At 36.8% G+C, this 25,507-nt stretch overlaps 1 protein-coding gene across 1 annotated transcript in view; it reads left to right on the forward strand.

Annotated features, from left to right (window-relative positions):
- HDAC9 (histone deacetylase 9) overlaps nucleotides 1-25,507 on the forward strand; it is a 575,085-nt gene that overhangs the window by 487,683 nt on the left and 61,895 nt on the right. The window contains exon 28 of the mRNA XM_036862952.1: nucleotides 9,175-9,308. Within this exon, the coding sequence (XP_036718847.1) occupies nucleotides 9,175-9,308 (134 nt within the window). The remainder of the gene's footprint in view (nucleotides 1-9,174; nucleotides 9,309-25,507) is intronic.

Below are 25,507 nucleotides of genomic sequence, written 5' to 3' on the forward strand. Positions count from 1 at the left end.
TTAATTGTATTTATTTATTTTTGTAAAGTAAATAATTTTATTTTGTACATTTACTTTTTTATTTTACTTTTCTAATTGAAGTATAGTTGATTTACAATGTTGTGTTAGTTTCTGGTGTACAGCAAAGTGATTCAGTTATACATATATATACATATTCTTTTTCATATTCTTTTCCATTATGGTTTATTATAGGATATTGAATATAGTTCCCTGTGCTATACAGTAGGACCTTGCTGTTTATCTATTTTTTTTTTTTAACATCTTTATTGAAGTATAATTACCTTACAATAGTGTGTTAGCTTCTGCTTTATAACAAAGTGAATCAGTTATACATATACAATATGTTCCCATTTCTCTTCCCTCTTGCATCTCCCTCCCTCCCACCCTCCCCATCCCACCCCTCTAGGTGGTCACAAAGCACCGAGCTGATCTCCCTGTGCTATGCGGCTGCTTCCCACTAGCTATCTATTTTACATTTGGTAGTGTATATATGTCCATGACACTCTCTTACCCTGTCACATCTCACCCCACCCCCTCCCCATATCCTCAAGTCCATTCTCTAGTAGGTCTGTGTCTTTATTCCCGTCTTGCCACTAGGTTCTTCATGGCCTTTTTTTCCTTAGATTCCGTATATATGTGTTAGCATACTGTATTTGTTTTTCTCTTTCTGACTTACTTCACTCTGTATGACAGACTCTAACTCCATCCACCTCATTACAAATACCTCCATTTCATTTCTTTTTATGGCTGAGTAATATTCCATTGTATATATGTGCCACATTTTCTTTATCCATTCATCTGTCGATGGACATTTAGGTTGCTTCCAGGTCCTGGCTATTGTAAATAGAGCTGCAATGAACATTGTGGTACATGACACTTTTTGACCTATGGTTTTCTCTGGGTATATGCCCAGTAGTGGGATTGCTGGGTCGTATGGTAGTTGTATTCTTCGTTTTTTAAGGAACCTCCATACTGTTCTCCATAGTGACTGTATCAATTTACATTCCCACCAACAGTGCAAGAGTGTTCCCTTTCTCCACACCCTCTCCAGCATTTATTGTTTCTAGATTTTTTGATGATGGCCATTCTGACCGGTGTGAGATGATATCTCCTTGTAGTTTTGATTTGCATTTCTCTAATGATTAATGATGTTGAGCATTCTTTCATGTGTCTGTAGGCCATCTGTATATCTTCTTTGGAGAAATGTCTATTTAGGTCTTCTGCCCATTTTTGGATTGGGTTGTTCGTTTTTTTGTTATTGAGCTGCATGAGCTGCTTGTAAATCTTGGAGATTAATCCTTTGTCAGTTGCTTCATTTGCAAATATTTTCTCCCATTCTGATGGTTGTCTTTTGGTCTTGTTTATGGTTTCCTTTGCTGTGCAAAAGCTTTTAAGTTTCATTAGGTCCCATTTGTTTATTTGTGTTCTTATTTCCATTTCTCTGGGAGCTGGGTCAAAAAGAATCTTGCTGTGATGTATGTCATAGAGTGTTCTGCCTATGTTTTCCTCTAAGAGTTTGATAGTGTCTGGCCTTACACTTAGGTCTTTAATCCATTGGAGTTTATTTTTGTGCATGGTGTCAGGGAGTGTTCTAATTTCATACTTTTACATGTACCTGTCCAATTTTCCCAGCACCACTTATTGAAGAGGCTGTCTTTTCTCCACTGTATATGCTTGCCTCCTTTATCAAAGATAAGGTGACCATATGTGTGTGGGTTTATCTCTGGGCTTTCTATCCTGTTCCATTGATCTATATTCTGTTTTTGTGCCAGTACCAAACTGTCTTGATTACTGAAGCTTTGTAGTATAGTCTGAAGTCAGGGAGCCTGATTCCCCCAGCTCCATTTTTCGTTCTCAAGATTGCTTTGGCTATTCGGGGTCTTTTGTGTTTCCATACAAATTGTGAAATTTTTTGTTCTAGTTCTGTGAAAAATGCCAGTGGTAGTTTGATAGGGATTGCATTGAATCTGTAGATTGCTTTGGGTAGTAGAGTCATTTTCACAATGTTGATTCTTCCAATCCAGGAACATGGTATATCTCTCCATCTATTTGTATCATCTTTAATTTCTTTCATCAGTGTCTTATAATTTTCTGCATACAGGTCTTTTGTCTCCTTAGGTAGGTTTATTCCTAGATATCTTATTCTTTTTGTTGCAATGGTAAACGGGAGTGTTTTCTTAATTTCACTTTCAGATTTTTCGTCATTAGTGTATAGAAATGCAAGCGATCTCTGTGCATTAATTTTGTATCCTGCTACTTTACCAAATTCATTGATTAGCTCTAGGAGTTTTCTGGTAGCATCTTTAGGATTCTCTATGTATAGTATCATGTCATCTGCAAATAGTGACAGCTTTACTTCTTCTTTTCCGATTTGGATTCCTTTTATTTCTTTGTCTTCTCTGATTGCTGTGGCTAACACTTCCAAAACTATGTTGAATAATAGTGGTGAGAGTGGGCAACCTTGTCTTGTTCCTGATCTTAGTGGAAATGGTTTCAGTTTTTCACCATTGAGGACAATGTTGGCTGTGGGTTTGTCATATATGGCCTTTATTATGTTGAGGAAAGTTCCCTCTATGCCTACTTTCTGCAGGGCTTTTATCATAAATGGGTGTTGAATTTTGTCGAAAGCTTTCTCTGCATCTATCGAGATGATTATATGGTTTTTCTCCTTCAATTTGTTAATATGGTGTATCACATTGATTGATTTGCGTATATTGAAGAATCCTTGCATTCCTGGGATAAACCCCACTTGATCATGGTGTATGATCCTTTTAATGTGCTGTTGGATTCTGTTTGCGAGTATTTTTGTTGAGGATTTTTGCATCTATGTTCATCAGTGATATTGGCCTGTAGTTTTCTTTCTTTGTGACATCTTTGTCTGGTTTTGGTATCAGGGTGATGGTGGCCTCGTAGAATGAGTTTGGGAGTGTTCCTCCCTCTGCAATATTTTGGAAGAGTTTGAGAAGGATAGGTGTTAGCTCTTCTCTAAATGTTTGATAGAATTCACCTGTGAAGCCATCTGGTCCTGGGCTTTTGTTTGTTGGAAGGTTTTTAATCACAGTTTCAATTTCAGTGCTTGTGATTGGTCTGTTCATATTTTCTATTTCTTCCTGGTTCAGTCTCGGCAGTTTGTGCATTTCTAAGAATCTGTCCATTTCTTCCAGGTTGTCCATTTTATTGGCATAGAGTTGCTCGTAGTAATCTCTCATGATCTTTTGTATTTCTGCAGTGTCAGTGGTTATTTCTCCTTTTTCATTTCTAATTCTATTAATCTGAGTCTTCTCCCTTTTTCTCTTGATGAGTCTGGCTAATGGTTTATCAATTTTGTTTATCTTCTCAAAGAACCAGCTTTTAGTTTCATTGATTTTTGCTATTGTTTCCTTCATTTCTTTTTCATTTATTTCTGACCTGATCTTTATAATTTCTTTCCTTCTGCTGGCTTTGGGGTTTTTTTGTTCTTCTTCTCTAATTGCTTTAGGTGCAAGGTAGGTTGTTTATTCGAGATGTTTCCTGTTTCTTGAGGTAGGCTTGTATTGCTATAACTTCCCTCTTAGCACTGCTTTTGCTGCGTCCCATAGGTTTTGGGTCGTCGTATCTCCATTGTCATTTATTTCTAGGTATTTTTTGATTTCCCCTTGATTCTTCAGTAATCACTTCATTATTAAGTAATGTATTGTGTAGCCTCCATGTGTTTGTATTTTTTACAGATCTTTTCCTGTAATTGATATCTAGTCTCATAGCGTTGTGGTCGGAAAAGATACTTGATACGATTTCAATTTTCTTAAATTACCAAGGCTTGATTGTGACCCAAGATATGATCTATCTTGGAGAATGTTCCATGAGCACTTGAGAAAATGTGTATTCTGTTGTTTTTGGGTGGAATGTCCTATAAATATCAATTAAGTCCATCTTGTTTAATGTATCATTTAAAGCTTGTGTTTTCCTTATTTATTTTCATTTTGGATGATCTGTCCATTGGTGAAGTGGGGTGTTAAAGTCCCCTACTATGATTGTGTTGCTGTCGATTTCCCCTTTTATGGCTGTTAGTACTTGCCTTATGTATTGAGGTGCTCCTATGTGGGTGCATAAATATTTACAATTGTTATACCTTCCTCTTGGATCGATCCCTTGATCATTATATAGTGTCCTTCTTTGTCTCTTGTAATAGTCTTTATTTTAAAGTCTATTTTGTCTGATATGAGAATTGCTACTCCAGCTTTCTTTTGATTTCCATTTGCATGGAATATCTTTTTCCATCCCCTCACTTTCAGTCTGTATGTGTCTCTATGTCTGAAGTGGGTCTCTTGTAGACAGCATATATATATGGGTCTTGTTTTTGTATCCATTCAGCCAGCCTGTGTCTTTTGGTGGGAGCATTTAATCCATTTACATTCAAGGTAATTATCGGTATGTATGTTCCTATTCCCATTTTCTTAAATGTTTTGGGTTTGTTATTGTAGGTGTTTTCCTTCTCTTGTGTTTCTTGCCTAGAGAAGTTCCTTTAGCATTTGTTGTAAAGCTGGTTTGGTAGTGCTGAACTCTCTCAGCTTTTGCTTGTCTGTAAAGGTTTTAATTTCTCCATCACATTTGAATGAGATCCTTGCTGGGTAGGAGTAATCTTGGTTGTAGGTTCTCTCCTTCATCACTTTAAGTATATCTGCCACTCCCTTCTGGCTTGCAGAGTTTCTGCTGAAAGATCAGATGTTAACCTTATGGGGATTCCCTTGTGTGTTATTTGTTTTTTTTCCCTTGCTGCCTTTAATATGTTTTCCTTATATTTAATTTTTGACAGTTTGATTAATATGTGTCTTGGCGTGTTTCTCCTTGGGTTTATCCTGTATGGGACTCTCTGTGCTTCCAGGACTTGATTAACTATTTCCTTTCCCATATTAGGAAGTTTTCAACTATAATCTCTTCAAATATTTTCTCAGTCCCTTTCTTTTTCTCTTCTTCTTCTGGGACCCCTATAATTCGAATGTTGGTGCGTTTAATGTTGTCCCAGAGGTCTCTGAGACTGTCCTCAGTTCTTTTCATTCTTTTTTCTTTATCCTGCTCTGCAGTAGTTATTTCCACCATTTTATCTTCAAGGTCACTTATCCTTTCTTCTGCCTCAGTTATTCTGCTATTGATCCCATCTAGAGTATTTTTAATTTCATTTATTGTGTTTTTCATCATTGCTTGATTCCTCTTTAGTTCTTCTACGTCCTTGTTAAATGTTTCTTGCATTTTGTCTATTCTATTTCCTAGATTTTGGATCATCCTTACTATCATTATTCTGAATTCTTTTTCAGGTAGACTACCTATTTCCTCTTCATTTGTTAAGTCTAGAGTGTTTTTGACCTGCTTCCTTCATCTGCTGTGTGTTTTTTCTGTCGTCTCATTTTGCTTATCTTACTGTGTTTGGGGTCTCTTATCACAGGTTGCAGGTTTGTAGTTCCCGTTGTTTTTGGTATCTGTCCCAAGTGGCTAAGGTTGGTTCAGTGGGTTTGTGTAGCTTCCTGGTGGAGGGAACTAGTGCCTGAGCTCTGGTGGATGAGGCTGGATCTTGTCTTTCTGGTGGGCACGTCCACGTCTGGTGGTGTATTTTGGGGTGTCTGTGGCCTTATTATGATTTTAGGCAGCCTCTCTGCTAATGGATGGGGCTGTGTTCCTGTCTTGCTAGTTGTTTGGCATAGGGTGTTCAGCACTGTAGCTTGCTGGTCATTGAGTGATGCTGGGTCTTGATGTTGAGATGGAGATCTCTGAGAGATTTTTGCCGTTTGGTATTACGTGGAGCTGGGAGGTCTCTTGTGGACCAGTGTCCTGAAGTTGGCTCTCCCACCTCCGAGGTACGGCCCTGATGCCTGGCTGAAGCACCAAGAGCCTTTCGTCCACACGGCTCAGAGTAAAAGGGAGAAAAAATAGAAAGAAAGAAAGGAAGGAAGGGAGGGAGGGAGGGAGGGAGGGAGGGAAGAAAGAAAGAAAGAAAGAAAGAAAGAAAGAAAGAAAGAAAAAAAAAAAAAGAAAAAGAAAGAAGAAAAAGAAAAAAGAAAGAAAGAAAAGAAAAAAAAAAGAAAAAGAGAGAGAAAGAGAGAGAGAGACAGAGAGAAACAGAGAGAGAGAGAGAAAGAGAGAGAGAGAAAGAGAGAAAGGAAAGAAAGAAAGAAGCTATAATATAGTGAAGTAAAATAAAGCTATTATAAAGCAAAGCTATACAGACAAAATCTCCCCCAGAAGCATATGCATATACACTCACAAAAAAAAAAGGAAAAGGGGAAAAATTAATATATCCTGCTCCCAAAGTCCACCTCCTGAATTTGGGATGATTCGTTGTCTATTCAGGTATTCAACAGATGCAGGCACATCAAGTTGTTTGTGGAGTTTTAATCCGCTTCTTCTGAGGCTGCTGGGAGAGATTTCCCCTCCTCTTCTCTGTTCGCACAGCTCCTGGGGATCAGCTTTGGATTTGGACCCGCCTCTGCGTGTAGGTCGCCTGAGGGCGCCTGTTCCCCGCCCAGACAGGACGGGGTTAAAGGAGCAGCTGCTTCGGGGACTCTGGCTCACCCAGGCCGCGGGGAGGGAGGGGTACAGAGGAGGCGGGGCGAGCCTGCGGCGTCAGAGGCCGGCGTGACGTTGCACCAGCCTGAGGCGCGCAGTGCGTTCTCCCGGGGATGTTGTCCCGGGATCACGGGACGCTGGCAGTGGCGGGCTGCACGGGCTCCCGGGAGGAGCGGTGCGGAGAGTGACCTGTGCTCGCACACAGGCTTTCTGGAGGCGGCAGCAGCAGCCCCAGCGTCTCACGCCCGTCTCTGGGGTCCGCGCTGACCGCCGCGGCTCGCGCCAGTCTCTGGAGTTCGTTTCGGCGGCGCTCTGAATCCCCTCTCCTTGCGCGCCGCGAAACAAAGAGGCAAGAAAAAGTCTCTTGCCTCTTCGGCAGCTGCAGACTTTTTCCCGGTCTCCCTCCCAGCCAGCTGTGGTGCGCCAACCCCTTCAGGCTGTGTTCACGCTGCCAACCCCAGTCCTCTCCCCGCGATCCAACCAAAGCCCGAGCCTCAGCTCCCAGCCCCGCCCGCCCCGGCGGGGGAGCAGACAAGCCTCTCGGGTTGGTGAGCGCTGCTCGGTGCCGAGCCTCTGTGCGGGAGTCTCTCCGTTTTTCCCTCTGCGCCCCTGTTGCTATGGGATCCGCGCTGTTAGCCGCGGCTCGCGCCCGTCTCTGAAGTTCGTTTAGGCGGCGCTCTGAATCCCCTCTCCTCGCGCACCAGGGAACAGGGAAGAAAAAGTCTCTTGCCTCTTCGGCAGCTGCAGACATTTTCCCCAAACTCCCTCCTGGCTAGCTGTGGTGCACTAACCCCTTCAGGCTGTGTTCACGCCGCCAACCCCAGTCCTCTCCCTGCGACCGAAGCCCGAGCCTCAGCTCCCAGCCCCGCCCGCCCCGGCGGCTGAGCAGACAAGCCTCTCGGGCTGGTGAGTGCTGGTCAGCGCCGAGCCTCCGTGCGGGAAGTGCGGGAATCTCTCCACTTTGCCCTCCGCACCCCTGTGGCTGCGCTCTCCTCCGTGGCTCCGCAGCTTCCCCCCTCTGCCACCCGCAGTCTCTGCCCGCGAAGGGGCTCCTAGTGCGTGGAAATCTTTCCTCCTTCACAGCTCCCTCCCACTGGTGCAGGTGCCGTCCCTATTCTTTTGTCTCTGTTATTTCTTTTTTCTTTTGCCCTACCCAAGTACCGGGGGAGTTTCTTGCCTTTTGGGAGGTCTGACGTCTTCTGCCAGCGTTCAGTGGGTGTTCTGTAGGAGCAGTTCCACGTGTAGATGTATTTCTACTGTATCTGTGGGAAGGAAGGTGATCTCCGCGTCTTACTCTTCCGCCATCTTCTCTGAACCCCCCAGAAACTTTTTAAAAAGTTTCAGACTGATGCAGGCTTGGCAATTGGTAGAATAGCACCTTTTGTGAAATGTTTCTTTCTGCCCATCGGGATTGTGTGGACCATCACTTTGGTCTTGGTTCTTCATCTGATCTCCTCTTGGTCAATCGTGTAGCTGCAGTCATCTGATAGCCCAACTGGGGATGAGAGGTCTGAGATGACCTTACTCAGATGTCTAGAAGCTGGTGATATTTAGCAGGTTTTAAGTCATGACAATTTCACTCTGCTCTTGCACATGTACACCAGAAGACTGGTATAAGAATGTTCATGGGGCATTTTTTTTTTTGGCCGCACTACACGGCTTGTGGGATCTTAGTTCCCCTGACCAGGGATGGAACCCCGGGCTCACGGCAGTGAAAGCACAGAGTCCTAACCACTGGACCTCGAGGGAAGTCCCATAGGGGCATTTTTTGTAATAACACAAAACCTAAATATTTGTCAACAGGAGAATGGGTAAATAAATTCTTCTATACTCGTTAAATGGCCTACTAGACAGCATAGAACTGTAGCTACATGTATCAACAGAGATGAGCTAACAAAATGTGTGAAAAGAGCAAGGTGCAGAAGTATACAACCATTTTTATAAAGTTCCAAAATAAGCAAATTAACAATGGAAAGCAACGGAGTTATAAACATAAACTCAGGATCCTGATTTCCCATAGTGAGGAGGAATTATGTTATTAGAGAGAAGCATACAGGGGGCTTCAAAAGTATTTTCCTTAAATTGGAAGGTGAGTGACCAGGTGTTTGTCGTATTATACTTTATAACATAAATAGATATTATTTTTTGCATTTATCAACTATTTCATAGTAAAAGAATGTCTGTAAAATCTAATGTGATAGTTAAGTACTTTGAGGTGATATATAGAAAACTTCCTTTTATAATGAAGGCAGATGATGGAAACAGGAAAGAAATATTAAGCAAATGGAATTGTTTACCTTATTAACAGCCAAACACTATTCAAGTTTTTCATCCAGGTACACACAGAATGTGTTGTGAAAGGCAGTAATGTGCACTGGTGAAGAACCAAAACGACTGTTGCAAATCTTAGTTGTGATACTTCTTAGCTGTGGGATCTTGGGTTTTGGTGCCCTCATTTGTTAAATAGAGATACTAATAGGACCTAATTTATCAAGTTATTGTGAGTATTAAACAAGTTAGCACATGGGAAGTGCTGAGAAAGGACATATGCAGAATAAATGCTCAATCAATATTAGATTCTAGTGGTCAGTTAACTTTTAATTTATACTTTGAAATGTTCTGTTTGCATTATGTTAGGCTTTGGTCATTTGACGAAGCAATTGATGACACTGGCTGATGGACATGTGGTGTTGGCTCTAGAAGGAGGACATGATCTCACAGCCATCTGCGATGCATCAGAAGCCTGTGTAAATGCCCTTCTAGGAAATGAGGTAAAAAACTAAAAGTACCAGAGAGTAGGGGTAAAGGACCAGGAATGTATGCATGCATATTTTTTGTCTTTTTTAAAATCACATGAACTCAGAAAACACAATGTAGCTCTTACAGTTTTAAGGAAGAAGGCAAGCCTTAGGTAAGAAAAGTTTACATGTTCTCATGTTATACGCTATAACTTTTGCCCAGTTATGGAATCCATTTTGTACTCCCCTCAATCAGGTTATTGGCAGACCTCAATAAAGAAGTAAAGATAACCCTTGGGAGGAAATGGTTTGTATATTGATCTGGCTCATGGGCATTGAAACACTGAAAAAGAAATAACTCAAAGAAAAGTTCTCTTAATATTTTCTGTAGGATTATGTCAGTTCAGGGGGGAAAAAAGCTTTTGAAAAATATTTTTTCAGCTTCATTAAGGTATAATTGGCAAATAAAATTATAATGCATATATCTAACATATACAGTTATGATTTGATATGCATATACATTGTGAAATGATTCCCTCCATTGAGTTCATTTAACACATTCATCACCTCACATAGTTACTTTGTTTTTTGATGAAAATACTTAAGTTCCACTCTCTTAGAAAATTTAATTATACAAGACAGTATTATCAGTTATATTCACCGTGTTATACATTGCATCCTCAAGCCTTATTCATCGTATAAGTGAAAGTTTAAAAACTTTTACCAACCTTTCCTTATTCCCCCTGCCACCCAGCTCCTGGCAACCACCATTCTACCCTCTGTTTCTATGAGTTCAACTATTTTGTTTGTTTGTTTTTGGTTCTACATAAGTGATACCATGTAGTTTTTTTTTTTTTTTTCTCTGTCTGGCTTATTTCACTTGGCATAATACCTTCCATGTTCATCCATGTTGTCACAAAAGACAGAATTTCATTCTTTTTTTTAAGATTGCAAAATATTCCATTGTGTCTGTGTATGTGGGTGTGTGTGTATTACATTTTCTTTATCCATTCATCTGTGGATGGACACCTACCTTGTTTCCAAACCTTGACTGTTGTGAATAGTGCTGCAATAAATTTGGCAGTTCAGATATCTCTTTGAGATAATGAAATAGTGATTTCATTTCCTTTGGATATTTACCCAGAAGTGAGATTCCTGGGTCATATGGTAGTTCTATTTTTAATTTCTTGAGGGACCTCCTACTGTTTTCCACAGTGACTATACTACCAAGAATGCACAAGGGTTCTCTTTTCCCAACATCCTTACCAGCATTTATCTCTTCCCTTTTTGATAATACACGTCCTAACAATATGTGAGGAAGTATCTCATTATGGTTTGATTTGCATTTTCCTGATCATTAATGATGTTGAATACCTTTTCGTGTACATGTTGGCCATTTGTATGTCTTCTTTGGAAAAACACATATTCAGGTCCTTTGCCCATTTTGAATTGTGGTATTTGGTTTTGCTTGTTTGTTTTGCTATTGAGTTGTATGAATTCCTTGTATATTTTGGATACTAACCGCTTATTGGATATGTGGTAAATATTTTTTCCCATTCCATGGGTTGCCTTTTCATTTTATTGATGATTACCATTGCTGTGCAGAAGCTTTTTACTTTGAGGTAGTCCCACTTGTTTATTTTTGCTTTTGTTTTCTTTTCTTTTGTTCTCAAATCCAAATAACCATTGCCAACAGCGATGTCAAGGAACTTACCCCCTATGTTTTTTTCTAAGAGTTTTATGATTTCAAGTCTTACATTTACATCTTTAATCAATTTTGAATTGATTTTTGTGTATAAGATAGGGATCCAGTTTCATTTTTTGCATATGGCTATCCAGTTTTACCAACACCATTTATTGAAGAGCCTATTCTTTCCCCATTGTATATTCCTGGTTCCTTTCCTGAAGATTAATTAATGGGTTTACTTCTGGGATTTCTCTTCTGCTCTATTAATCTATATGTCTGTTTTTAATGACAATATCATACTGTGTTGATTACTTGTAATATAGTTTGAAATCAGGAAATGTGATAACTCCAGCATTATTCTTCCTTCTCAAGATTGCATTGGCTATTTGGGGTTCTTTTGTGGTTTCATATGAGTTTTAGGATTTTTTTTCTATTGCTGTGAAAAATGCCTTTTGGTAAGTATTGCATTGAATTTATAGCTCAAGCTCACCTTGGGTATTATGGACATTTTAATTATATTAACCTTCCTGTTCCATGAACCTAGGATATCTTTCCATTTATTTGTGTCTTCAATTTCCTTTATCAGTGTTTTAAAGATTTTTGTGTATAGATCTCTCACTTCCTTGGATAAATTTATTCCTGAGTAGTTTGTTTTTGATACCATTGTAAATGAGATTTTGTTTTCTTTATTTCTTTTTCAGATAGTTCATTGTTAGTGTACAGAATCACGACTGATTTTTCTGTGTTGATTTTTTTATCCTGCAACTTTGCTGAATTCATTTAGTTTTAACAGCTTTTTGGTGGCATCTTTAGGGTTTTCTATATGTATCATGTCATCTGTAATAGTAACAGTTTTACTTCTTGTTTTCTGATTTGGATGCCTTTTATTTCTTTTTCTTGCCTGATTGCTTTAGATAGTATTTACTTACACTACTATATTGAATAACAGTGACAGGAGTGGGTATCCTTATCTTGTTTCTAATCTTAGAGGAAAAGTTTTCAGCTTTTCAACATTGAGTATGATGTTAGCTGTGAGTTTCTCATATACGGGACTTATTATGTTGAGGTACCTTCCTTCTATACCAAATTTATTGAGAGTTTTTTTCATGAAAGGATGTTGAATTTTGTCAAATGCTTTGTCTGCGTCTATTAAGATGATTATATAATCTTTATCCTTCATTTTGTTGATGTAGCTTATTGCATTTATTTATTTACAGATGATGAACTACCCTTGCATCCCAGGAATAAACCCCACTTAATCATGGCATATGATCCTTTTAATGTACTGTTGAATTCAGTTTGCTAGTATTTTGTTGAGGATATTTGATCTCTGTTCATCAGGGATATTGGCCTGTAATTTCTGTCCTTGTAGTGTTCTTTACTGGCTTTGTTATCAAGGAAATGCTGACCTCCAAAAATGAGTTTGGACATCTTACCTCCTCTTCATTTTTTGGATGAGTCTGAGAAAGATTGGTATTACTTCTTCTTTAATATTTGATGGAATTCACCAGTGAAGCCATCTGATTCTGGACTTTTCTTGGTTGGGAGGTTTTTGATTACTAATTCAATCTCCTTACTAGAATTTGTTCGTTCAGATTTTCTATTTCTTCGTTATTCAATCTTGATGCGTTTTTTGTTTCTAGAAGTTTATCCATTTCTTCTAAGTTATTTAATTTGTTGGCATAGTAGTTTCTTATGTTCCCTTGTATTTCTGTTATGAATTGTAATGTCTCCTCATTCATTATTAATTGAGGCTTTTCTCATTTTTTCTTAGTCTAGGTAAAAGTTTATCAGTTTTGTTTATCTTTTCATAAAACAAGCTTAGTTTTATTGATTTTTTTCTATTGTCTTTTTAATCTCTATTTTATTTATTTCCACTCCGATCTTTGTTGTTTCCTTCTTTCTACTAATTTGGCCTTAGTTTATTCTTCACTTTTTAGTCTCTTGAGATGTAAAGTTAGGTTGTTTAGTTGAGATCTTTCTTTTTTCTTAATGTAAGCATTTATCACTATAAATTTCTCTCTTAGAATGGCTTTTGCTGCATGCCATACGTTTTGGTATTTTGTGTTTCCATTCTCATGTGTCTCAAGATTTATTTCTTTTGATTTCTTCTTTGACATATTGATTGTTCAGTAGCATGTTGTTAAATTACTATCTATTTGTGAATTTTCCAGTGTTTTCTTGTAATTGATTTCTAGTTTCATGCTATTGTGGTCAGAAAAAATAATTGGGATGATTTCAGTCTTTTAAAATTTGCTAAGACTGGTTTTGTGGCCTAATGTATTATCTCTCCAGGAGAATGTTCCATGTGTGCTTAAGAAGAATGTATATTCTGCTGCTGTTGGATGGAATGATCTGTATACGTCTGTTAGGTCTATGCCATCTAATGTAGTTTAAGTCCAGTGTTTCCTTATTGATTTTCTATCTAAGCTATCCATTGTGTTATATCCTCTTGGTGAATTGACCCCTTTATCATTTTATAATGATCTTCTTTGTCTTGTATTACAGTTTGGGGGTTAAAGTTTATTTTTTCTGATATAAGTATACCTGCCCTGCTTTTTGTTTCCATTGGCATGGCATATATTTTCCATCCCTTCACTTTTCAGCCTGTGTGTCCTTAAACCTGAAGTGATTCTGTTGTAGACAGCATGTAGTTCAGCCTTGTTTTTTTAATCATTCAGCAACTCTATATCTTTTGACTGGAGAATTTAGTCCATTAAATTTAAAGAAGTTATTGATATATATGGGCTTACTGTTGCCATCTTGTTGTTTCCTGGCTGTTTCGTAGTTCTGTTTTTCCTCTCTTGCTGTCTTCCATTTGTGAATTGATGATTTTGTGTAGTGGTATGTTTTGATTCCCTTCTCTTTATCTTTTGCATATCTACTATAGGTTTTTGCTTTGTGGTTACCATTAGGCTTACAAAAACTTCTTATAGTTTTAATAGTGTATAATATTTTAAGCCAATAACATCTTAATTTTTAATGCTTAGAAAAGCTCTACATTTTTATACTTTCCTCCCACAATTTATGTTTTTGATGTCAAAATATACATTTTTTATATTGTATAATCATTAAAAATTATTGTAGTTATGGATTATTTTTAATACTTCAGTCTTTTAACCTTTACACTAGAGTTATAAGTGATTTACCCACCACCATTACAATATGAGTATTCTGAACTTAATTATAAAAATATATATACATGTATGTATATATATACATGTATGTATATACATACATGTATGTGTGTGTCTGTATATATATGTATATATAATATATATATACTTTACCAGTGAGTTTTATATACTTTTATGTTTTCATGTTACTAGTTAGCATCCTTTAGTTCAGCTTGAAGAACTCCCTTTAACATATTTTGTAAAGCAAATCTACTGGTGATGAACCCTTTAGCTTTTGTTTGTCTTCAAAACTTTATCTCTCCTTGAATTCTTAAGGACAGCTTTGCTGGGTGAAGTATTCTTGGTTGGCAGTTTTTTCTAACTACACTTTGAAAATATTATCCCATTCGCTTATGGTCTGCAAGTTTTCTGTTGAAAAATCCACTCATAATCTTAATGAGATTCCCCTATATGTAACAAGTTGCTTTTCTCTTGCTGCTTTTGAGATTCTCTCTTTGTCTTTAACTTTGACAATTTAATTATAATATACCTTGGTGTGTGTCTCTTTAGATCCATCTTATTTGGTATTCTTTGGGCTTCCTGGATCTGGATGTCTGTTTCTTTCCCCAGGTTAGGATAGTTTTTAGCCACTATTAATTCAAATACACTTTCTGCCCCTTTCTCTCTCTTTTCCTTCTGGGACACCTAAAATGTGTATGGTGGTCTGCTTAATGGTGTTCATTAAGTCCTTTAAGCTATCTTCATTGTTTTTCATTCTTTTTTCTTTTGCTGCTTTGATTTGATGAGTTTCACTGCCTTGTCTGAGTCCCCTGATCTTTTCTTTTATTTGATCTAGTCTGCTGTTAAACTCCTTTATTGAATTTTTCAGTTCACTTATTGTATTCTAAAGTTCTGTGATTTCTGCTTGGTATTTTTTAATATTTTCTTTCTCTTTGTTGAAATTCTCACTTTGTTCATGCGTTGCTCCCTGACCTTGGTGACCATATTTAGGACTGTTATTTTGAATACTCTGTGGGGTAAATCACTTACCTCCATTTCACTAAGGTTAGTTTCTGGAGATTTATCTTCTTTTGTTTGGAATATATTCCCCTGTTTCTTCACTTTCCTTGACTTTCTTTATTGGTTTCTGCACATTATAAAAACATCCACCTCTCCCAGTCTTGATAGACTGGTCTCATTAGGAGATGAACTTTGTCTATCAGCCCAGCCCAAGCTCCTGGTTACCTCTCAAACCTTTGTGATTGTCCAAGCCACAGTCTTTGTTGTTAGTGGCTCCCAGTAGTTGAGGGTGTGCCCAGACCTATTAGTGTCCATAAGGCAAGAATCACAGTCAGCACCTAGAAGTAGGCTTATTAGAAGCTGGGTGGAAAGTATGCAGTCAAACCCCTTCCAAAGAGAAACTGTGAGATGGGAATTTTTGCCTTTCCTTCTACACTGAGCTCGGGTGTGTTGACATGAGGGGTACTCCTGTGCCCATTTAAAACTTACTTCTTTGTTTGCTACAGTCCTATGGGACTAATAAACACATGCTCTATTAGCTCTTAGAGGTAGGTGATTTGGGGTCCCATCCTTCAGGTCGCAACCATAAAACTTGTGGTGCTAGATATGTGAACAAGCTCCTTCCATGGAGACACTTGGTGACTTGGTTTTATTGTTGGAGGGAACCAGAAGAAGAAGGCAGGAGAAGTGCCCACCAGCTATTGAACACTCTGGGGAGAATCACAGTCAGCATCTTGATGTGAACTAATTAGAAGCCAGACCCCTCAGGCAGCAGCTTATAAAGTATGTAGTCAAATCCCTTGCAGAGAAAGACTGGGAGATGAGCATTTTTGCCTGCTCCCTCTGCACTGATCCTTGGGAGGATAGCTATAGTATTGATAGTAAGTGCTCACATACTTAAGAACTTCTTCTTTGTTTGCTATGGTCCTATGGGACTCAAGAAACCAAGCCCTGTTGGCTTTCAGAGCTAAGTGTTTTGGGAGCCCATTCTTCTGGTGGGAGCCTTAAAAGTTGGGGTGCTAGATGTATAGTCCAAACCCTTCACTCCTCAGGGAGAAGCTGGGAAATGAGTGTTCATGGTATCTAAGAATTTCCCACCCATTTTGATATGGGTATTTTCTCATTTGCTCAATGTGTAGTAGTCACTCAGCTAGTTGCTTTCAAGGGAATTGCTCTGTTTGTAGCTATACATTCAGTGCATCCATGGGAGGAGGAAAATTCAAGAGCCTCCTGTGTCACCATCTTGGTCTGGAGTCTTAAAAATATTTATAAACTCTTCTTTTCAGTCACCATTTGTAAATTCTTTAGGCTGAGAGATACATACTATTTCCATCTTACAGATGGTGATAGTGAGTCTCAAAGAGGTTTGAGAAATCCATTCAAAGTCATGCAGCGAGAATGCAATAGATCCAAGACCTGAACTTGAATTTACATTGCCAAAGGTCATTGTTTTTTCTTTCACATCACATAACTAAATTGCAACATATTTTTCTGACTACTCTGGAGAAGACTTCAGGTCAAATTACCATTAGGTTCACTTCCAGACCATGGAAAGCTTTTGGACAAATTAATTGCAATTCAACAAATATTTCAAAGTTTATATGCATTCATTAATATTATCATATCAGTTCATTTATTTTTATAGTGAATGTACAGAATGTTACAGCTACTTTATATATTTTGCCTTTTTTCACAAACTCAAAATATTACTTTGCTTATAAAATAAATGTATACAAAATCATTTTAAAAATCTATAATTCATACTGTTCTTTAAAAGTAACTCATGTTTTCACCTGTAGTATTTATGAAGGGGAAAAAGTATATTTTCTTCTGCACACTGAACACATAAGTTTTATTGTCATCATTATCTTACAAACCTATGATGCTTCAATATGATTATTGTGCTATATTTATTTAAGTAAATATGTACATTTTTAACTTGAAGGAAAATATGAGACAGAAAACTTGAGCACTGCTCAAGTCTTTACTCTGTTGTGTAATATTAGACAGCACAGTAACTCAAAGGATGTAACTATCTGGTGATTAATGTTGTTATTAGTGGACTGCTAATTCATATCACACATAGGTCATGGTGTCTAAGATTTTCTAAATATTAGAATATTTCTGAGATTCCTATGAACAAATAACATCAAACAGAATGCTGAGGTTTTATTTTTTGTTTTTTTTGTTTTTCATTGAAATAAGGGAGTGCAAAAAATGAATACTACTTCTACCTTATCAGTTAATGTTGGGCTGTTCTATTTGCCTACCAGATAACATATTTTGCATATTCACCTATATTCTCAAATTACTTAATTCATTTTAAATATAGAAACATTTTAAGGAAGTAGACTGGTTTTAATATTTGCATGCAGAGGCTTACACCAGATGTGCAGAAAATCACAGTATGTTGTGGATTGTGGCTCCATGGATGATTGACCTGCCCAGAAAGAAATGTTACCCAGTTGCAAAAGCCAACTACTTTTCCAACTATGTGAAAAGAGATTATGGATTTCACTGGCTCTATTTGAACCACATTCATTCAAATTGAGATTCTATCTCTGTGCTCTTGTAATCTCTGCACTTGGCCCACTCCCTTCTTCCAAGGGAGGATTTCCAATGAAGATGGAATAATTTTTCCTGTGGTCTCTTTCTTTAAAAGATGATTGTATTTCAGGACAGATGTAAGTCAGTTGTATGGAGTTACATGTTTTTCTTAATTTATCTGAATTTACTAAAAAAGCAAAATGGATGTGTTTTGTACCTTCCTTCCCTTGTATGCTCATTTGACTAGGATGTCTTTGATCATTTTATTATATGAGCTATACCTAGAGATCAAAGACACTGTTTTCATAGAACAGTTACTGACATTAGAGGGATGTCACCTAATTTAAAGTTTGAGACCTATGCCTTTTCTCTATGTTTTTAGAAAGACCAGGCTTGAAATAGAGGAAGGGATAAAAGTACCATTGGCCAATCTTAAACATGCCCACATGTGTGTATAAATGCTAAAAATTCCAGTAAGTGATAAACTAAATGATTTTTTTTGGCTACATTGACTATTGAATCAACTTCAATTATCTGGATGTCTTATAGTAAATTTGATTTAGTTATTATAATACCCTAAATACTACCTGTTCCTTTTCATTGGCTGTCTTCAATTACATAAGCATGATCTAAAATTTGTTCATTATGAACTAAACAAGAGAGATTTAAGTAATCTATGTCTTTCTTTTTTAATTGAGATATCTTAGGGATATAAGCAAAAATATAGATTTTTCACAAAATACTTTAAGGGTAACAGATGGATTTGGTATATTGAACTTTGAAAGGTAAATTTTGGTGTGTCAGGACTATCAATACACAGAGAAACAAAGCTAAGAGAAAGAATGATTTTTTAAATGAAAAATGGAAGAAAAATACATATGTGTTGTACATTATAATTCATTTGAAAAAAGGAAATGAAAATGTAATACTTGAAACAACTTATGAAACAAAAAGTTCTTCTCTCTTTCATTGACAATATAATTTATAATCCATGGCCTGGTTTTCTGTATTTTTTTCCAGTTCAAAGGTCATCATGACTAACAGCATCACTACACTGAAGTTTTAAGTTTCATTCCCTTAGAAAAACTAATATATAAGGCATAGTGCTTGTACCTCACCATTGAAAAAAAGTGCATACATGTCGTTTTCATAGTAGTTAGTACGTGGTAGGCTCTAGGTAAGAAAATAAAAAAGGATGTCTTTCAGGATACCAATTATTGCAATTTCAAATCCCATTTTCCCTCCAAACTCCCTTTTTAAGTGATTAATAGGGCAATTATAACTTATTATCTGGGATTTCACTTTTACAAATAACAAAATGTAGTAAAGCTTGAGCTTAAAACATTGGCAGAACATACACTGGCTTCTCAACACTGAACATGCAATTGAACTCAAATTAGGAAGGTCAAGAAGGGCTTTTTTGAGAGACTCTGCACTTTGTCAGATGTATTTATTCATGTGCAGAGGATTTAGAGTTCATAAACATTTTGCCAGTTTTTTGAATGCTATTTCTTTTCCTTGTTGTTCTTGGCCAGGCCATGTCAATACAGCAAAATGCTGCTTCATATGGCTTATTATCAGCAGAATAATATGTATTACATAACCCAAAGGGATTGTAAAATCAGCAGGAACTCTTGGCTCTGCATCTCAATGTAGATACATAGATGGGTACCACAAACTTGATTTTTTTAAAAAAATTAAGTTATCTGAGTGTTACACCCAAAATAGGCATTTCTTCTTTTTAAATATTTTTTTTTATCATGAAAGTGATCTAGTTAGCAAAACATCTCTTAACTATTCTTTTAAGAAATATGCACAAGGTCAGTCAAAATAATATACTATTGGATTAAAACTAATTTGAGCATGATACAGGAAATGCCTTGAGGCAACTGATTTTGAAGACATACCAGAAGTTCATTTTTTTCCTTTTTGTTGGCAAAGTTCAGGACTTAGATTTATCAGTCCAATCACTGTATGATGAATATTTTTGAACTTCTTTAATGAAGCACTTAGAAACTCCAGCTTGAGGATTGTAAGAAATTAAAGTGACTATCTAAATGTGAAGAATCAGGTTGCTTGGACTAGCATCAGAGATACCTATGTGAATAGTCACATCGTTTGTTAGTTATAGTAATAGAAACATCTGTGAGGTTCTCAGAGACACTGATTTTGGTAATCTGCATTTGTGCTGGCTGGCAAACAATGTCACAGTTGCTTTAAGGCCACATTTGCCTACTGTTATGCAAAGCCAATTAGCAGCACCCTGGGTTGCTTCCTCTGAAAGAAATTTTCTTAGGAGGTGAGAAAAGCTTAAGCAGTTGGCATTCCTATGGAATTTAAAATAAAAACATTGAAAAACCTAAGATAGGTAAAAGAAAGGAGAGTACATATAGCACAAAGAGCCTTGAGTAGTGAGTTGAGAACGTGGCCATTAAAAGACCACCTGTCAAAACAGAACAAATGATTGTTTTAAGCTTGTTAGAGAAAAAAAAAAAATTGCCATAGACATGGAAGCTGTTGAGATGATACTACAGCCTCTGGTACTGAAGGTTCTGCACTTAACATTTGAGTCTATAGCATGTCTTTTCTTGATCTCCCTCACTCTTACTAAGGTTTGGCTTCTAGGCCTTTCTTCCTTCCCTCCTTTCTCTCTCTCTCTCTCTCTTTCTTTCACTACTTGCCTTCCTCTCTCTCATTTCTCCTCTTTTTGTAATAACTGCTATCTCCTGTTGACTAGGCTCAGCTGCTTTTATTTGACTTGATTTCAGCAACAGTGGCTACACTTAGTGATTGTGTATGTTTATAATCTTTCCAAGATGACTTTTGCTCTAAAGGTGCTGAAAAATCTCTTGAATTGACTTAAGTGTTGACAACCACCACTGAGGTGAACTGTTGAGATGTTGTTGTATGAGTTGCTCATCAGGGGTTTGTTTGTATTAGATTTTGAATGGATGAGCCATTTTACCATCTTTTTCATCCTTTAGATGATGTATGCCTGACTCCATCGGGGAATTGGTGTGAATCTGGGAAAGCTTACAAGCTCCTAAATAGTTGCAAGTCATAAGTCGAGAAAGGGAGAAGTGACTACAGGGAAAATGTGTGATAATCCAGAATAATGTTTTTCGTGGTCTTTTCTTAGACTTTGAAACCTATCCGCACTCTGAAAAAGTGTATGGATGATCTAAAGAGTTAAAATGTTTTGGAAAATATTATTTGAAGATATTCTCTGTTGTATTGATAGATATAGCCTATGAATTTGCATTTCTTAAAAGCTTATGAGAAGTAGAGCCAAAGTGATTGTGGAGTTTTCTGTTTATCTGTTTTAGCAAATGCCAAATAAACTAGAAGTTATCTGGATAACTCAAAACTCCATCATGCAGATCTTCTGTACTGATTGTCTTTAGGCTTTTTAGAAGGTGTTAAAAGGAATTTGGGCTGGGAACCTGGACACTTCATAGGGTTCTGGTTACCAGTAAAAGAGAGAAAGCATTTCTTTTCAGTGGTGAAGTAAACATGTTATGATATTCATTTGTCTGTCTGTTCATTCAGTAGTCTTTTATTGGACATCAATTTTATACCCGTAAGTTCTGATACAAGTGAAAGTAAAAGAAATATAAACAAAGTACTTTGGGAGTGTAATGTAGGACCCATTATTTTTAACTGTAAGGTTGGAGGAATATTTTAATAGAGGAAGTAACTTTTAACTTTGATCTTGAATAAAAATGATAATTTGACAAGCTGAAATCAAAGCAAAGAATTTCTCTCTTGTAGTGGAGATACATAGATAAAGACATTAAGACTTCTTGGAATTGTGGATGACTCTTTTTTGGGCTTGTTTGTTTGTGGCAGAGGAGAGGATACTTTGAGTGGAATAAAAGTGAATAATGAGGTTGGATCAGTGGAATGGAATACTGTAAGGAATTAGAATTCCTGTGGACAATACAGAAGACTTGAACAAATGAGTCCCATCCTTTGTGGTAAAATAACAACAAAACAGTGTATGCGTTTTGAATAAGGCAATCTCGTGCAAGAAAACAAAAGTTTATTAAGGAAATAATTGTTAGGAACAATTTCCCCCAGATTATCAACAAACAAAATAATAGCCTATTAGTGATATGTTAGAGCTGTCTCTTAATGGCTTGTGAGTGCTAAGTGTGTGTATCTCTGCTCAAATCTGAGTTCAGTGATATCACATTGTTAGCTTGAAGTAGGCTATGGTGGGAGTATTTACACCATGGAAATCAGCAAATGCTACAAATTACAGCTATTTTTTTTGACAGTCAGCTGTTAAACATTTACCACTGTACCACTGCTGCATGATATGAAACAGGTCTTCTTAGCAGAAAAGTCAATATTTCAAACACAGTATAGTAAAAATCTCTTTACATAACAAAAAAATTAAGGAAAAACAGTTTAAAACATGCATATCAGCAGACTGAAATAGAGAAAATAAAAAAGCAAATGGGGGTAAGACAAACAAGAATAAAAGACAGTGAAACATGAGGAGTTACAAAGTATAATTATGAGATTTAAACTTATTTGCAAAACAGGGACAAGGAAACAAGATTTTTTGCATATAGGATGAATTAAGCCTTTTTTATAACAATTGATGTCTAGACTATGGACATTACATTAGGAAACTACACATAAAGCACTGACCGCACATCTCTTAAATGTTATTGAAACTTCAGTTTAACATGCACATTTTAATATATATAGTATTTTCCTAACTCAACTGTGTGATTTGGAATATTTTCTCATTATATTGCATATTTACACTCTTACCTCAATGTTTAAACAAAATATTGATAGTGTGAATTATCCAACTAATTGTATTTATTATTCTCTAATAGACCACTGTGCCTCCTTCTTTTTACCTTTGAGTTCATTTTTAATTATTTAGCTAGTTATTGCCATAGATGCTTAAATATGCCATTATGTCCAAACTTCCCATAGTTAAGTATCATGGAAACTGTGGTATACTATTTGGATATGATAGTGGATAGAGGCACTTCCTCATAGTCTTCCTCCTTCCATTCATTGGCCTATATATTGTATAACCTACATTTATCTAAGCTGGGGTAGTTTTGGATACAACTCAACTAATAGAATAATAACCATGTAATAATCTCAGAGTCTAGCCCCGCTGTCCCTCATATTTTATTAAAGGAATTCCTTCAGTATCTCCTGTGAGCTGAATGGCCATGACTGTACCCTTTGCCTCTTGGTCCTCCTGATAGTCTCATAAGACTTGTTAGGTTTATATCACTTCTCTTGGCCAGAGATGTATCTTTATTGCTGTGTGATATCACCATTGTCTATATGAAGGTAGGTTGCAGGCAGACTCAGTCTGAACAATCGCAATAGTCTGTCAGTATAGTAACTTAATTATCAGTAGAATCTATTCTGATTTCCTTTTTTTTCCCATCTATTTGGTCAAGAATTTTAATGACTCCAAATGAGTAAAAGGGGTTATTTTGAGAATGACTCATGAATCACAATATGGATAAAATTATATCCAGGTTTACTTAAGCAATCAAATTAAACATATACAACTAATTGCAGGCATCTCTAAGATAATTATTTCAATGAGAGCTGAGTTTTAACCACCAATCCCTCCTCACTAGGGAATCCAGAATAGTTCATCAGCATGGAGAGTCAGGTCTTCACGGCACTCTGCTTCTCTTATCCTCTTGGTCTTGATCATCATATTCTTCCAACGTTCCACAAGATCTTTGATCCTGACAACTGAACCTTTTCTGCATTTTTTTTCTGAGTTGCTTTGCATGTTATAGGGGACTTTCAGTTCCCTTTATAAGTGAATTTGAGGCCTGTATCTAAGAATGTAACTTGTTCTTGCTGCAAAACCTATAATCTCACTTTTTTTCTTAGATGCACCATAATATAGTAGAAAAAGCATGGACTCAAGAACCAGACTTAGTTTCCCTATTCCCTTATGTCATAAAACATATTCTCTTTTTAAACTGCTTTTAATGATAAGATATAATATTCATACAGAAAACTGCATTAGACATGAATGTACAATGCAACGAAATATCACAAATAGAACACATATATAACTATCAACCAGGTCAATAAACAGAATAATGTCAGCACCTCAGTAGATAACATACACACTTTCCCAATCAGTACTTCCTTTCTCTTTTCTGAAAGTAACCAATTTTCTGGTTTCTAACATAAGATTTTAATTTACCTGTTTCTGAGCTTTGTATACATGAAATCATATATATATATATATATATATATATATATACATATACACACATATATATATGATTATATATATATAACTTCTTTTGCTCAACATTGTGAGATTCATCCATACTTGTGCAATAAGCTATAGTTTATTCATTTTCATCATTATATAGTATTAGATTCCATAAAAAGACTTTCCAGGACAATGTCATGGTTTATTTATCTATTCTACTTTTAATGAGTAGAGGGAATTTTTCTAGTTTGGGGGCTGTTGTGAACAGTACTGTGATAGACATTTTATAAATGTTTTCTGGTACATTTGTACACACATTTCTGTTGAGTATATATCTAAAAGTAGTATTGCTGGGTCATGGGGTATGCATGCATTTAATCTTTGTAGATAATACCAAACTGCTTTCCATAGGGGTTGTCACAATCCATACTCTATCAGCAGCATATGACTATTTCCGTTGTTCTGTGTCCTTCCAAAACTTGGTGTTAGCAGTCTTTTAAAACTTTAGACATTTTTGTTGTGTGTGTAGTAGTATATCATCATGCCTTTGCTCTTCCAGAATACTAATTAACCAAAACAGCTCTTCACCTATTTATTATTTTTACATACCATTTTTGAAGCACCTATTCAAGTTTTTGTTTACTTTCAGATGGACATTTTCTTACTTATTTGAGCAGTTCTTCTTTTTTTTTTTTAATAAATTTATTTATTTTATTTATTTATTTTTGGCTGTGCTGGGTCTTCGTAGCTGCCCGGTCTTTCTTTAGTTGTGGCGTGCAGGGGCTACTCTTCATTGTGGTGCACGGTCTTCTTATTGCAGTGGCTTCTCTTGTTGCAGAGCATATGCTCTAGGCACACGAGCTTCAGTAGTTGTGGCACGTGGACTCAGTAGTTGTGGCTCATGGGCTCGAGAGCGCAGGCTCAGTAGTTGTGGCGCACAGGCTTAGTTGCTCCGCGGCATGTGGGATCTTCCCAGACCAGGGCTTGAACCCTTGTCCCCTGCATTGGCAAACGGATTCTTAACCACTGTGCCACCAAGGAAGCCCTGAGCAGTTCTTTATAGATTCTCTTGTTGGTTTCATATGTTGAAATACCTTGTCTGTCTTTTTACTGTCTTAATCATGTCCTTTGATAAATAAAAATAATTTTCAATGTAGTACAATTTATCAATCATTTCCTTTGGGATTAGTTCTTTTTGTGTTCTGTTTACATATTCTTTCTGTATACCCAAAATCATGAAAGTATTCTCTCTATTCTCTTCTTAAAGATTTTTGACTTGAACATTCAGATGTGCAGTTCTTCAGGAATTGCATATGTATATGGCATAATGTAGAAGTCAAGTTTTTTTTAATGTGGATATATAGTTGATCAAGTACCATTTATTGAAAAGGCCATTCATTCCTTATGGCTCAGCAGTTGTATCTTTATCCATATATACATGGAGACTCTAGTCTTTTCTGCAGGTCTCATTATCTATCCTTGAGACATTATCAGACTGTCTTCACTTACATAGTGTTATAAGCAATCTTGATATCTAGTAAAACAAATCTCCCAGTTTGTTTTTCTTCAAGACAGTCTTGGTTACATTTGTCCCCTTTGTGTTTTCATATACAATTTTAGAATCACCTTGTGC

This window comes from Balaenoptera musculus, chromosome 9 (assembly GCF_009873245.2).
Source record: "Balaenoptera musculus isolate JJ_BM4_2016_0621 chromosome 9, mBalMus1.pri.v3, whole genome shotgun sequence".
Taxonomy (NCBI): Eukaryota; Metazoa; Chordata; class Mammalia; order Artiodactyla; family Balaenopteridae; genus Balaenoptera; species Balaenoptera musculus.